Source organism: Pelophylax lessonae, assembly GCF_965119305.1.
Source record: "Pelophylax lessonae genome assembly, chromosome: 13".
In the NCBI taxonomy this organism is placed as follows: Eukaryota; Metazoa; Chordata; class Amphibia; order Anura; family Ranidae; genus Pelophylax; species Pelophylax lessonae.
Window position 1 is genome coordinate 95,682,443 of NC_138780.1, and position 16,510 is coordinate 95,698,952.

The 16,510-nt window shown below is 41.9% G+C and overlaps 1 protein-coding gene across 2 annotated transcripts in view; it reads right to left on the minus strand.

The window, feature by feature from the left end:
- NUBPL (NUBP iron-sulfur cluster assembly factor, mitochondrial) overlaps positions 1-16,510 on the minus strand; it is an 88,046-nt gene that overhangs the window by 18,280 nt on the left and 53,256 nt on the right. For both annotated transcript variants that reach the window (XM_082275696.1, XM_082275695.1), the window contains exons 6-8: positions 11,229-11,319; positions 11,041-11,134; positions 3,045-3,130 (exon numbers count right to left, since the gene is read on the minus strand). In XM_082275696.1, coding sequence (XP_082131822.1) covers positions 3,045-3,130; positions 11,041-11,134; positions 11,229-11,319 — 271 coding nt within the window. The remainder of the gene's footprint in view (positions 1-3,044; positions 3,131-11,040; positions 11,135-11,228; positions 11,320-16,510) is intronic.

The window sequence follows — 16,510 nt, forward strand, 5'->3', positions numbered from 1 at the left end:
AGCCATACCACATGTTTTCAGAGAGTCCTGTATTTCACCTGAAGTTATTTGTGGGTTTTTCTTTGCATCCCGAACACTTTTCCTGGCAGTTGTGGCTGAAATTTAAGTTGGTCTACCTGACCGTGGTTTGGTTTCAACTTTCAACAGAACCCCTTATTTTCCACTTCTTGATTAGCGTTTGAACACTGCGGATTGGCATTCTCAATTCCTTGGATATCTTTTTATACCCCTTTCCTGTTTTATAAAGTTCAACTACCTTTGCCACAGATCCTTTGACTCTTTTGATTCTTTTGCTTTCCACATGACTCAGAATCCAGAAACTTCAGTGCAGCACTGGATGAAAGATGCAAGGGTCTGTCAGTCCAGAACCTCACTGACCTTTTATACACACACACACTAATTACAAGCAAACAGATGACAGGTGAGGATGGGTAACTTTAATAGCCATTCAAACACATTTGTGTCAACATGTTATCAGGCCAAAATCACCGGGTATGTATATTTTTGATCAGGGTCATTTGGGTAGTTTCTGATGTCATTATGATTTAAAAAGAGTAAACAGTTGATTGATAATAAATGGCTTCAGCCCTTATCAGCTTTGGGGATTTCCAGGGTTTTGCGACGATCTGTTTTGCAGCCGTAGTGACTTGCAGAAGGAGTTTAAAGTGGGATTGGGTGAGGTTAGCCGGTCTTAAATTTAGAAGTGCTACGGAGGGGTCAGGAGGGATGGGCTCATCAAACAATGTAGAAAGCATATGGAATATTTCCTAACAAAATGTTTTATCTACCGGGCAATCCCACCAAATATGTGAATGTGACCCAATCGGATTCAGGTCTGCGCTCTGGCTGGGCCATTCCAAAACGTCAATCTTCTTCTGGTGAAACCATTCTTTTGTCGATTTGGATGTATGCTTTGGGTCGTTGTCATGCTGACAGATAAAGTTCCTCTTCATGGTCAGCTTTCTAGCAGAAGCCTGAAGGTTTTGTGCCAATATTCACTGGTATTTGGAACTGTTCACAAGTCCCTCCACCTTGACTAAGGCCCCTGTTCCAGCTAAAGAAAAACACCCCCAAAGCAGGATGCTGCCACCACCATGCTTCACTGTGGGTATGGTGTTCTTTTGGGGATTTGCAGTGTTTTTGCGCTAAACATATCTTTTTGAATTATGGCCAAAAAGTTCAACCTTGGTTTCATCTGACCAGAACACATTTTCCCATATGCTTTTGGGAGATTAACATGCAAAATCCTATTCATTTCAATGGTCCCTGTTCACATATGAGCATTTTGTCCCCTGAAGCAAAAACGCCTGAAGCTCAAAAAAGTCCATGAGCTTCTTTTTTGGCAGATTACAAGCGTTTTTGTTAGATGTCAATGTCGGCCTCCAAAAACACCTACAAAAAACGCCTGAAAAAAGCCCAAAAAACAACACCTGAAAATGATACGTTCAGGTGTGAATGGAGCCTAAGAAGTCTGCAGAGGACTGTGTGTGGGAATAGCTTTCCTGCATCACAAGCAGAGATTCTCAGATGACCAAATTACTGGCACAAGGGACTGGGGATCATGACGTGAAAAACTGAAGGACTCAGCAGCTGTGCCAAGAAGCATGAGAGAGCAGAGTAGGCAGTTTGAGTATTGACACTTCTTTTTGCAATCGGTGGGCTGCAGACAGGGAGGTGACGTGCTTGTATTCCTTAAAGCGAAACTGGAGTTCTGTAACAAAAACTGAGTAGGCAGACTTTTTTTGCGGAAGAGACATACAGGGAGGTCGATTTATTAAAGGCAAATATACTGTGCACTGCAAGTGCACTTTAAGTGCATTGGCTCTAGATGGGAAGGGAAGCTCTGAAATGGGGGAGCCTCTGCTGGTTTCTATCATCCAATCATGTACAAACAAAAATGCTGTTTTTTTATTTTCCTTGTATGCGATGGAGTATTCTTTAAAAAGTGAAGTTTTACATAATTTACTAAGCTCTGGAGCAAGTGCACAGAATATTTGCCTTTAGTAATTAAACCCCATTGACTCTTCTGCAATAAAAATGCCCCTACCTGCCTGCTCAATGTCAGTGCCGGACGGTCTATGTGTGTCAGAATGATGGCCTCCTGCACATGCACAGGTGTGATGTCATCCTGTACCAGAAAATGGTGATGGCCAAAGACTAGCACACCGGAGAAGATGCCAGTGCTGATGAGAGACCGTTGGAAAAGTGAGTAAAAATCCTTTCAGTGCCCCTTTTAACTTTAAAGCTGGCCATACACTATAAACTTCGGGCCGGTTACTGAGGAACTTGTTAAAATTCACTCGATAGGTGGCCCTTTCGGCCCCCTCCTGTCCAATATTCTTTGACTGAAAGACTGAAGGAGTGTACAGAACATTTTTGGCCAAGCAGTGGCTGAATCTAATCTGATGCAGCCGCTGTACGGGTATTCTGATTAGAATTTGTCTATCTGCACAGTATAATGTGAGTTTAAGAGTCTGTTATATTTTTTTTTGGTCAACCCACAGGTTGAATGGAAAAAAAAAAAAAATCTAAGAGTGTAGGACTAGTGGTGTCACCATCCTGGCTGTGCTGTCTGGCAGAGATGTACTGTATAAATTACAGAAGTGGTTGGACAGAATTACAAATCCTTTGGCAGATAAGACAGTTCAGATGTGTATTTTACCTTTGCGTTAAAGCAGTTTGCTTGCAGCTCTACTTTTATTTTTTTGGACACGGTCAATTAACTTACTTGCCAGTAAAAATGAATCATTAAATTTAACAAAACATTGAATATTACCAAGCAACACAACTTCAACAAAAAAAAAAAAAAAGTGTTTCACTCAGCAGTAAGGAACGTAAAAATTCTAATTAAATTGATAAGAGCATCAATATAATTCAAATTTTCACATTCCTTCCTGCTGAGTGACGTGACTGAGTTACATATTTTTTTTTTTTAAAAGCTAAAACTATGTTATAATTTAGATTTAGGTCTACATAAATCTATCAACTTTACAACAATAACAGCATTGAAACAAAAAGTAGTGATGAAGTAAAAGTGAACTTACAGGAACATTGACTTTCTGAAACATTTCAGCCCCTCTGCGAGCATCCAGCAGTGCAATGTCCTGGGGAGTGGAGACTATCAGAGCCCCTGGGAAGATGAATCATTCAGTTACTTTGCTCCCACTCACTGCCTGGAATGAGATCCCGCTCCCACTGCCTCTTGCAGAGAACATGTACTGACCAACATGCCGGGTCAGGGGAGGGGAAGACACAACGAGCTATTAAACTAAACAAATATTGATGCTGCATTAAAAACTTCTACATGTAATTGCAGCACTTATAATTATTCATTTTAAGCCCGTTCAAAAGTTTTGAAGATATAAAAATAAACACATACAGAACAATTTGTACTCTCATTAAGGATATCAAAAATGGGTTGTTGAAGTTTTTTCCTAAAGCAGAGGCATAACTAGAACCTTCAGGGCCTGGTGCAAGAAACCATGAAGGGCCCCCCGGACCCCTGGCCGGGGCCCTTGCATTTAAGCCTGGGGCTCTTCCCACTGATCCTGGGGCCCTTTACTATCATTGCGGGGCCCTTTATTACGCTCCCGCAGCGGGACCCTTTCACAAGTTCTGCAGTGGGCCCCCTTCCTGCCATCTTGGGGCCTCCCCATGGTCGTGGAACGCCAGGGCCCAGTTGCAAGTGTGACCTTTGCGATCCTAGAAGTTTACCCACTGGTGTCAGTAGTTTTTTTTGTTGGTATTTTAATTGTACTTTTTATCATTTTATTTTATTTTTTTTACAATATCACTGACTATGACTCTGTCCATTCAGAAAAGGAAGGAGCTGATAAATTACATATTTACCGACCCCTTCCTGGTTCTCAAATGTGACAAATCCCCTGCAGCCGGCAGGAGAGGGAGCACAGTGGGGGGGAACCAAGGGAGCACACAGGGGCCCTGAGACAGCAGAACACAAGTGAACTTGATAGGAGGAGTGGCGGGGCAGCATACAGAGGAACCAGTCTCCTCCTATTACCTCCTGTAGCTACAGGAGGAAAAAGGAGGACAGTGATTTCTCTACATGCTGCCCCCGCTGCCCCTCCTATCCAGGTGTACAGGGGAGCCGCACAGGCCCCCTGGAGCATGGGGCCCGGTTGCAATTGCAACCCCTGCAGTTACGCCCCTGTCCTAAAGAATAACTAAACTCAAAAACAAAAAGGACAATATATTGCAGCTTACAGTTTTTAGATGTGGTGGCTGCATTCATTTTCTTGTTTTATCTCAAGCTAAGAACATTTACAGCAATTACAGACAACAAAAGCTGTTGTTCTTGCCAAAAGTGCAGTGTCCTTGTCACTTTGCACAGAAGAATATCCTAGGTATCTAGCTAAAACTACCTATTTTCCTGTTTTCCGTGTAATGGAGATGAAGAGATATGGATATGTTTCGAGTCTATAGCAGAAGAGCAGCCTAGGGTGACAGTCACCATGGGTCATGGTATAGATGTCGGGGAGGAGTGACGTAGCCACCCAGGGACAGGAAAGATGTTATTTGCAGGATTACTAGGTGAAAATAGGGCAAAAGTAACTTGAAAAAAGAAAAGAAATGCAGGCACCGTACCAAGCATTAGTAATCTGCTTGTGGTTATTGGTGAGGACTTACTTGGTGTTGTTACTACTAGTTTAATTGTTTATTGCCAACTGAGGCTTGCCATACACAGCTATAATTTCAGCTGATTCCTGTGAATCGGACAAAATTGACAAAAAAAAGCAACGGTTGGTCTTGCCATAACACCATCTGACTCAACAAACTACGGCTGAGAAATCCAAGAAGCCAGATGGCAAAAAGTCAACTGAACAGGGACTGCAGCCAATCAGCTGTACTCATTTTTTAGGTATATTGACAGGGAAGAATAACCCTCTCTGTTTGTCTTTGTAACCATTGTCCCCAAGACTGAAAGTGAGGAAAAATGCAAACTTTTCCCCCTTATTGCTGGAACAGCAGGGAAACTCTCCAATAGGGACACTTCTTGTGGTAACAGACGTCACAGAGAGGATTTCCCTGACTTTAAAGAAATGTTGTCTAACTAATATGTCTATGGGACAGTAAAATCTCCAGACAAAAAAAAACTGATGGGTTTTAATTATTCAACTCTAGCCAAAACTAAAAAAAATAATAGGGGCTTTAGATATACTATCAGGTCTCTAACATACATTTCTTGGGTTTTCATTCTATTTTGTGTGGGCAGTTTATCATATTAAAACTATAATATGTTTTTGACATTTACTTTAAAATTGTATCTGACACTTACATTGTATTTGATCTTCATTATCGATTTGAATTGAAATATTTTTTATAATTTTCTTAAGAAATGTATACAGAAAAAACATTTACAGTTATTTGCGTGACTTTTTTTGGGTAACATGAAAAGAGGTTGCCGGGGCTTATCATGGGAGAATAAAGTGGGACATTTTGATAACTGCTGCTCTAGCATATATATATACTCAAAACATGCACTAAGCAGACTATCCCTGAAAACATGCATGTATACACACCACTACACTTTATGGCTCAGGCCGAATTAAAAATGACGGTTGATTTGATTTTTTTACCCCAAACTAGAAACATAGCAGCTAAAATCTTTTTAGATGCTATGGGAGATGTATAATGCTGTATAAAAAACCCATACAAATTCAAAATGAGCATTGAAACTGATACAGATCAGTAGAACTGAAGAATTTGCTTGGATAAGCTGGAAAACATCTTCAACATGTGTCTAGTTACATATCACTAACTACTACTAGCTATACCAGAACCTGGATAAATGAGAGCCTTCACATAAACATGCAGATTGGGTCTCCCAAAAATTATCCTTGTTGGTGAGAGGCAGTCGGAACTGCAGGAGATTTGACCACTTACGGCCCAACTGGACTAACAGCAGCAGTCTGGGCTGGTGCTAATTGTCCATGCTGTTCAGCGAACAACATGAACACATACAGTCAGGTCCATAAATATTGGGACATCAATGCAATTCTAATCTTTTTGGCTCTATACACCACCACAATGGATTTGAAATGAAAAAAACAAGAGGTGCTTTAACTGCAGACTTCCAGCTTTAATTTGAGGGTATTTACATCCAAATCAGGTAAAAGGTGTAGGAATTACAAGTTTGTATATGTGCCTCCCACTTTTTAAGGGACCAAAAGTAATGGGACAATTGGCTGCTCAGCTGTTCCATGGCCAGGTGTGTGTTATTCCCTCATTATCCCATTTACAAGGAGCAGATAAAAGGTCTAGAGTTAATTTCACGTGAGCTATTTGCATTTGGAATCTGTTGCTGTTAACACTCAATACGAGATCCAAAGAGCTGTCACTATCAGTGAAGCAAGGCATCATTAGGCTGAAAAACAAAAACAAAAAAACAAACCCCATCAGAGAGATAGCAAAAACATTAGGCGTGGCCAAATCAACTGTTTGGAACATCCTTAAAAAGAAAGAATGCACCAGTGAGCTTAGCAACACCAAAAGACCCAGAAGACCACGGAAAACAACTGTGGTGGATGACCGAAGAATTATTTCCCTGGTGAAGAAAACACCCTTCACAACAGTTAGCCAGATCAAGAACACTCTCCAGGAGGTAGGTGTATGTGTGTCAAAGTCAACAATCAAGAGAGGACTTCACCAGAGTGAATACAGAGGGTTCACCACAAGATGTAAACCATTGGTGAGCCTCAAAAACAGGAAGGCCAGATTAGAGTTTGCCAAACAACATCTAAAAAAGCCTTCACAGTTCCGGAACAACATCCTATGGACAGATGAGACCAAGATCAACTTGTACCAGAGTGATGGGAAGAGAAGAGTATGGAGAAGGAAAGGAACTGCTCAGGGTCAAAAGCATATCACCTCATCAGTGAAACATGGTGGTGGTATTGTCATGGCGTGGGCATGTATGGCTGCCAATGGATCTGGTTCTTTTGTATTTATTGATGATGTGACTGCTAAAAAAACAAAAGGATGAATTCTGAAGTGTTTCGGGCAATATTATCTGCTTATAGTCAGCCAAATGCTTCAGAACTCATTGGACGGCGCTTCACAGTGCAGATGGACAATGACCCGAAGCATACTGCAAAAGCAACCGAAGAATTTTGTAAGGGAAAGAAGTGGAATGTTATGCAATGGCCAAGTCAATCACCTGACCTGAATCCGATTAAGCATGCATTTCACTTGCTGAAGACAAAACTGAAGGGAAAATACCCCAAGAACAAGCAGGAACTGAAGACAGTTGCAGTAGAAGCCTGGCAGAGCATCACCAGGGATGAAACCCAGCGTCTGGTGATGTCTATGCGTTCCAGACTTCAGGCTGTAATTGACTGCAATGGATTTGCAACCAAGTATTAAAAAGTGAGTTTGATTTATGATTGTTAATCTGTCCCATTACTTTTGGTCCCATAAAAAGTGGGAGGCACATATACAAACTGTTGTGATTCCTACACTGTTCACCTGATTTGGATGTAAATACCCTCAAATTAAAGTGAAAAGTCTGCAATTAAAGCACATCTTGTTTGTTTCATTTCAAATCCATTGTGGTGGTGTATAGAGCCAAAAAGATTAGAATTGTGTCGATGTCCCAATATTTATGGACCTGACTGTATATGAGGGGCACACACATGCATACTCAGTAGAGGATAAGAATTACTTGTGAATGTTGAGGGAAATCCATATCCACATAGATATAGGCAGAGAAATTTTAGAACAAGTGACTAAGTTATCTGGTCATGTACAGGCAGTCCCTGGGTTACAAACAAGATATGGTCTGTAGGTTTGTTCTTAAGTCGAATTTGTTTGTAAGTTGGAACAGGTACATTTTTAGCTCCAGCCAGGTACATTTTTTTAGCTCCAGTGTAGCTCCAGCCAAAATAATAATTTGTAAGTTTTTTGGATAGCATAGGGAAGGGTTAACACCCCTGTAACATTTGTTTTGCTGTCTCTACCCCTGTTCAGAAGATTTCACCTCACTTTCTGTCCCTATGACAACTGGATTTTGAAAAATTTGGGTTGTTGTGGAAACAAGGATTGGTGATGAAGCTTCAGTGGAGACAGCTTTTTCCCATGAGAGTTCTTACAGGAGTGAATTTCCCTTCCTAGGGGGAGATTTCCTCTGACTTCCTGTTGTCTCCCTCTGTTTGTAAGTAAGAGTCGGTTGTAAGTCGGATGTTTGTAACCCGGGGACCGCCTGTACTGCCACTGCAAGTGTATTTAAAGGAAATGTAAAAGGAAAATTAAAAAATAAAACAAACACACCTCTATGCTTACCTGCTCTGTCCAACGGAACCCGGGCCCAAACCTCATCTTCTCGGTTCCCCCGCCGGCACTCCTGGCTCCTCCTCTGCTTCTCATGGGGGCACTCGTGTGTGCTGGCTCCTGAGCCCCACTGCTGCATTCATTGAGATAGACACAGCAGGACTCAGCCCCACCCCCTGCTCCCTCGTCACTAAAGTTGATTGACAGGAGCGGGGGCCAATTGGAAAAAGGTTAAACTCCTATTTGGGCAATTTTTCTATCTGTGCCTGTACTAGGGAGATATCCCTTCACTTTCTGCCTGGCAGGGTGCACCAGAAAATAATAGGAAAATGCCTGTCTTTGATAGTTGTCACCCTTACATTTGTCCCCATTAGATGATCACCCTCACTTCTTGCTCTAATGACCACTCAAAAATGTTGTATTTTCATTCACTTTCTGTCTCATGGACAGTGCTCACCAAGACTGGTAAAGCTATCAATCCTTTCCCACACTATCCAAAACAAAACATAAAATGTTTCTCTTTAGGTACACTTCAATTTGCTACATGCATAAATGTAAAGAAGAAAATTATTCCTTTCAGAGCATGTATTGTAGACCAATCTAGCCAAGAAGTAATTCAGATAATTTGCCTAAAGTCGTTTAAAAAGTACAACTGAAGGCAAAACTGTATTTTGGATAGAGCAATTGAGGGTTATAACCCCTGTCTGTTTATTTTTGGCCATCTAAATCCTAAATCCCATGGGGGGGGGGTTCTCTTTCACTTCCTGTACTGGCTATGGTACAGGAAGTAGAGGAATACCCTCCAAATTGAGGGAAATACCTGGTGGTTACCAGAGTCTCCAGAACTAGTGTCCTCGTTGGAAAATTTCCTCTCTATTCCAGTTCTGGTGACCACTCAAAATTCAGGATATTCTTTCACTCCCTTTAATATATTTAATATATAATGGCCACCACAACAAATGAAGAGGGTAAATCTCACTAACAGGGACACAGGCTGCAATAAAAAAAAAAAAACGTGTTTGAATCGCTCTCCGGTCTACCCAAAACTAAAATGGAAGGTTTAACCTTTAGTTTGACTTTAAATACAATCACTAAGATGTCAAATAATCTTAGCATTTTATTGTAATTCGAAAACTTGTTTTCAATTTTTTTAAATTTGCAACTAATATTAACCACTTAAGCCCCGGGAGATTTTACCCCCTTCCTGACCAGGGCCTATTTTGTGATTCGGCACTGTGTGACTTTAACGGACAATTGCGCGGTCGTGCGACGCTGTACCTAAACTAATTTGATGTCCTTTTTTTCCCACAAACAGAGCTTTCTTTTGGTGGTATTTGATCACCTGTGCGATTTTTTGATCATGCGCTATAAACAAAAAAATAGCGTCAATTTTGCAAAAATAACAATATTTTTCAAATTTTTTATATGAAATACCCAAAAAAAATGTAAAAATCTAAATTTAACGTTTTAGGCCATTTTTTTTCCCATATGTTTGGTAAAAAAAAAAAAAAAAAAAAAATAATCGCAAAAAGCGTATTTTGATTGGTTTGCGCAAAAGTTATTGCGTTTACTAACAAAGGGAAAGATTTTTGTCATTTTTTGTTGTTTTTTTTTAGCGCATAATGGTGGCGATCTGCATTTTTTTTTGCGGGACTGTGACATTGCGGCGGACAGATCGGACCCTTGACTGACATTTTTGGGGGTACCAGTGACATTACTGCAGTAATCAGTGCTATATATATGCACTGTTACTGTAAAAATGACACTGGCAGTGAAGGAGTTAACTGTATTGGAGAGGGAGGGGTTAAGTGTGTCCTAGGGGCGTGCTTCTAACTGAGATTGGCTGTGGCTTGATGTGTAAGAACAGTGATCAACGGTCCTACATAGTAGAACCGTCTGATCATCATTCTTACACAGGGAGAACTGACAGGTGGCTTTGTTTACACTAGCCGCCTGCCTTTCTCCCGCTGTCACGGACAACATCGGGTCCGCCGGGCACACGCGCAGGGGGGGGGGGGTCCGTGGCGGCGCGCGCGCGCTCGCTCCCAAAACCCTCACAGGCTAGCAACGTAGATCTACATTACTCTGCCTGTGAGGGGCTGACCTCCGACGTAAATAGTCGTGCGGCAGTCGGCAAGTGGTTAAAAAAATCCCTGGTGACCTACCAAGAAGGCCTCTATTAAGGCACTTCCTGTTATAGAGTGCCAACAGTCATCTAATTGTGTTACTTAGGCAGGCCATACATGGTTCAAATCTTAGCCAGTTCAGCAGAATATGTATGGGCAGGCTGAATGATCGATCATCTTGGGTGCAAGCAGCCTGCTGGATTTTACTTGCGATTATAGCTAGTGGCTGCTATAGCCACTAGAAATAATCAGGGTCTTCTCCTGGCATTACCGCCCCCCCACCCCACCGGGAGAATACAATGGTTCAATAGGATGGATTCCAGAATCAACACTGTTCCATTTAAAGGAGGGCTGCTGGAAAGAAATTTGCAGTGTATGTTCGACCTTAGTTGTCACATGCAACTCTGGAGAAGACTCCATGTGGCTGTGCCAACAGACAGTTGCCACTATCAGGGAGCCAGTGCAAAGCAATGATGCTCAGCCAAAAGCTGGAGGGTGTGCTTGTAGACAGGAAGTGGCTGAAATAGGCTGGAGGAGAGCAACAGCTATATTATTTAGCTGTGGTTACATTTACTTTAATGGGATACAAATGATGTCCCACAATGAAGGTCTTGTGTCTGATTCATACCAGAGATTGGGATGTTCTGAGATATAGACAGCTGTACATCTCCAGTTCCAGGGGGCATGTCTATAACCAGGTAGTCCAATTCCCCCCAGTCTACCTGTAAAATGAAAATATAATACATTAAATATTATATTGTGCCATTGAAACCTTTAACTGGTGGTCATTAGAACTTTATTATCACTGATTCTCACCTGCCTTAGTAACCGCTCTATTGCGGACATAACCATCAAGCCTCTCCACACGATCGGAGCCGTCTCCTCTACCAGGAATCCCATTGACATGCTGGCATGGACACACACAAAGGAATCATCAGACTGTAGCTCTGGGCTTCCATTGACACATACTTAGATACAGCACTAAAGAATCATTCTTATGAACACATCGTAATACATTGGTGAGTCAGATTATGTACAGTATTTGATTTGGCTAGGCTCATATTGAGTACATCTGTTTAGCAAATATGTGGGAACATTTCAATTTGTACTTGATCATGAATCTGTGTTTTTATCTACGACTGAACAGGTTTATTTATATGTTTATTTGACAAACAGTGAGAAGTGACTCACAGCAAAGAAAGAAGAATCCAAAAAAAATGTACGTCTTAAGTTGGCCATACACTAGTAGAAAGTCGTTCAATTTTTTTTACTTTAAGAGCGTTCTTCTGATTTTCTAATCATTAGTGGGGTCAAGAAAATTAGAAGGGGCTGGATGGGACATTTTTCCTAAAATGTCCAAATGTCCAAAGAGATACACTTCAACCCATTTCTGCCCATCCTGGTGTCCTTTTAAATACTTTGGAACCCCTGGGGGGGGAGGGAGGATAGGCAGTTATGTCACAGTGGTCACATGAACAGAAGGAGTGCCTCAACTGCCCAGGACTCCCCTCATTGGCTGAGACAGCAGCAGGGTGCAACTGGCTTCCACTGCTGTCAAAGTCAATCAGCCAGCCAATCAGGAGAGAGAGGGGACAGGGCCTGGGTCGATGGACACAGGGAGCTGTGACTCGGCTTGGGTGCCCCCATAGCAAGCTGCTTGCTGTAGGGGCACTCAACAGAAGGGAGGGGGCCAGGAGCACAGAAGAGGGACCCAAGAAGAGGAGGATCCAGGCCACTTTGTGCAAAACCAACTGCACAGAACAGGTAAGTATAACATGTTTTTTTTTTTTTTTTAATAACAAACGAGACTTTACAATCACTTTAACCACTTTATGTCCAGCCGCCGCAGATGTACTGCGGCAGGCTGGCTCTCCTAGGCAAAGTCCCTACCTCCTCCAGCTCTCCTGGGAGGAGCTAGGGGGCGAGTGCGCGCCGCCGCCGCCACCACGCTCCCGCCCCCCCTTTTCAGCTGGGGAGCCAGTGTGTGTGACAGGCGGCTCCGATGGCCGCCGGCCACTCGCAATCTCCCCCCGCTGACAGAGAAGGACGGACGGCTGATGTAAACACAGCCGTCTGTCCTTCTCCCTGGGATGATCACAGAGACCATGTGATCCTGCTATTATATAGGATCGCATGTCTCTATGGTCATCTCACAAGCCCAACCCCCCCCCCCCCCCACACAGTTAGAATCACTCCCCTAGGCTTACATTTAACCCATTTATCACCCATAGTATTAACCCCTTCCCTGCCAATGGCATTATTACAGTAACAGTGCATATTTTTTAGCACTGATTACTCTAGTAATGTCACTGGTACCCCCAATAGTGTCAAAATTGTCAGTTAGGGGTCCAATCTGTCCGCCGCAATGTCGCAGTCCTGCAAAAAAAAAAAATCGCAGATCGCCGCCATTACTAGTAAAAAAGAAAAACAATAAAAATTACATAAATCTTTCCCGTAGTTAGTAAACGCAATAACTTTTGCGCAAACCAATCAGAACACACTTATTGCGATTTTTTTTTTTTTTACCAAAAATATGTAGCAGAAAACAAATTGGCCTAAAATGTTAAAAAATTTTGATTTTTACATTTTATTTTTTGGAATGTTCTATAGCAGAATGTGAAAAATATTCTTTTTTTTTTTTCAAAATTTCAAAAAAATAAATAAAAAAAAAAAAATAAAAAAAAAAAAAAATCGCACAGGTGATCAAATACCACCAAAAGAAAGCTCTATTTGTGGGAAAAAAAGGACGTCAATTTCGATTGGGTACAGCGTCGCACAACTGCGCAATTGTCCGTTAAAATCACGCAGTGCCGATTCGCAAAATAGGGCCTGGTCATTAAGCAGCAAAATCTTCCAGTCTTAAATTGGTTGATAAAATTGTTGTAGAACGAGTCGTAAAGAGGTTAATAAATTGCAAGCTCTTTCACCTTCATTTTCCCTTACAGTGCCTTGAAAAAGTATTCATACCACTTGAAATTTTCCACTTTTTGTCATGTTACAACCAAAAACATAAATGTTTTTTTTTTTGGAATTTTATGTGATAGACCAACACAAAGTGGCACTTAACTGTGATGTAGAAGGAAAATGATAAATGCTTTTCAAGATTTTTTACAAATAAATATCTGAAAAGTGTGGCATGCATTTGTATTCATCCCCCCTGAGTCAATACTAGCATAAGGAACAAACTATTCAGAGTAAGGAGATACAATAAGACACGTGGCCACTCACTAAAACTAGAGGAAAGGCGGTTTAACCTTAAAGTGCGTAAGGGGTTCTTCACTGTAAGAGCGGTAAGGATGTGGAATTCTCTTCCACAAGCAGTCGTATCAGCGGGGAGCATTGATAGTTTCAAAAAACTATTAGATGTACACCTTAAAGCGGAGTTCCACCCATTTTTAATAGGTTGGAATACATAGATCTTTGTAATCCCCTTTAAAATGGCTTTTACCAATGGAAACTTTTTTTTTTTTTTTTTGCTAGTAAATACCTTAATTTTGGCTTTATTCCTCCTCTCCTCACTTCCTGGTCCGATCGGCGATGACGTCATTCGGCGATCCGCAGTGTCTGCTGGGATGTATTCTACTTGCAGTAGCTGTATCTGTACTGAGCCGTGCCTGCCCCGCCTCCGCCCCGCCTCCTCTCATTGAATTGCATTGTATGAATGTATTAAGGCTGTTCTCTGCCCAGCCTCCGCCCCGCCTCCTCTCATTGAATTGCATTGTATGAATGTATTAAGGCCGTTCTCTGCCCAGCCTCCGCCCCGCCTCCTCTCATTGAATTGCATTGTATGAATGTATTAAGGCTGTTCTCTGCCCAGCCTCCGCCCCGCCTCCTCTCAATACAACTCAATGAGAGGAGGCGGGGCGGAGGCTGGGCAGAGAACAGCCTTAATACATTCATACAATGCAATTCAATGAGAGGAGGCGGGGCGGAGGCTGGGCAGAGAACAGCCTTAATACATTCATACAATGCAATTCAATGAGAGGAGGCGGGGCGGAGGCGGGGCAGGCACGGCTCAGTACAGATACAGCTACTGCAAGTAGAATACATCCCAGCAGACACTGCGGATCGCCGAATGACGTCATCGCCGATCGGACCAGGAAGTGAGGAGAGGAGGAATAAAGCCAAAATTAAGGTATTTACTAGCAAAAAAAAAAAAAAAAAGTTTCCATTGGTAAAAGCCATTTTAAAGGGGATTACAAAGATCTAAAGTTCCAAAAATGGGTGGAACTCCACTTTAAAGACCACAACATACAGGGGTATACAATGTACGGTTAAAAGCAAACACACACATCATAGGTTGAACTGGATGGACTGATGTCTTTTTTCAACCTCACTAACTATGTAACTATGTAACTATGTAATACTTTGTAGAACCACATTTTGCTGCAATTACAGCTGCAAGTCTTCTTGGGTGTGTCTCTACCAGCTTTGCACATCTAGAGAGTAAAATTTTTGCCCATTCTTCTTTGCAAAATAGCTCAAGATTTGTCAGATTGGAAGGAGAGCATCTGTGAACAGCAATTTCAAGTATTGCCACACATTCTCAATTGAATTTAGGTCTGGACTGGGTCATACTAACACATGAATATTCTTTGATCGAAACCATTCAATTTTAGCTATGGCTGTATGTTTAAGGTCGTTGTCCTGTTTGGAATGTGAACATCCGCCCCAGTCTCAAGCCTTTTGCGGACTCTAAGGCCCCTTTCACACGAACGGTTAGATTTGAGCTTTTAGCTGTGAAAAGAGGAACTTATTTACCGCAGCTAAATGCAGACAATGCAACCCTATGGCCCTGTTCACACACTGCATTTAGCAAAGTTTTCATAACATACAGTTTTGCGCATTAAGGAAAAATAAAGCTGACAGCGTCCAGGAGCGAAGTACCACAGCTATCTGTATATAAAATGCAGTTAATCGCAGTACATAGAAAAATGAGTAAACAGTTGCTATACAAAAAGGCAAGAATTTACTGCCACAGCTAAATGCAGCCGTATGTACATGCATGTAATTGCACATAATCGCAATGAACAAATGTGAATAATCTTTGTGTTGGGATTTCAAAATAACAAAACATGCTTTTACCAGCGCCACAACAACCGCCCGTGTGAAAGGGGCTTAACAGGTTTTCTTCCAAGAATGCCCTGTATTTGGCTCCATCCATTTTCCCATTCATTCTGACCAGCTTTTATGTCCCTGCTGAAGAAAAGCATCCCCACAGCACGATGCTGCCACCACCATGTTTCACGGTGGGGCCAGTGTGTTCATGGTGATGTGCAGTATTAGTTTTACACCACATAGCATTTTGCTTTTAGGCCAAAAAGTTAAATTTTGGTCTCATCTGACCGGAGCACCCTCTTCCACATGTTTGCTGTGTCCCCCACACGGCTCCTCGCAAACTACAAACAGGACTTCTAATGGCTTTCTTTCAACAATGGCTTTCTTCCTGCCGCTCTTCCTGTTCATTTTTCCAGCGACATCATCAACTTTCCTTCCACCAACATATGGGTCAAAGGCAAAAACACAGTTGAACCCAGCGATCTGGGTGGTATTCATTATAGACCTCCTCTCTGCATCAGTGAAGAAGCATGGAACTGCAACACATTCTTTTACAGGTTTCTTCAATGCACTTTCTGCTGAACTATTTGACCACTCAAGGTCACCTGGTTCCTTTTCTTTATCTGAACTCCACATGGAATGCATCTCAAGATCACGATCAAACTTCTGCCACCTGTCTTTCACCAGTTCCATTTTGGAAATATTCCCTGAAAGGCACTTATTCATTTGCTTCACGTTTTCACCAATAGCCTTAGTTTTCTCCACTAGGTGGCATTTGCTTTTTTCTCCCAGATTTATATCACTTGCTTTAGTATTCTCCGCTTTAGTTTTCTCCACTAGGTTTTCAGCCTGAACTGAGAAATCACCACATTTCTTACACAGCTCCTTTGTTTGCTGAAGTTCTAATGATACATTTTCCAATGCTTGAAGTTTTTTAAAGGAACGGTTTATTCCAAAAGGGTGATTCAAACAACATGTCATCACATTTCTGAGGCTCACTCAGGACAGACCCCAAAACACTGATCCTTCTAAAAACTGCA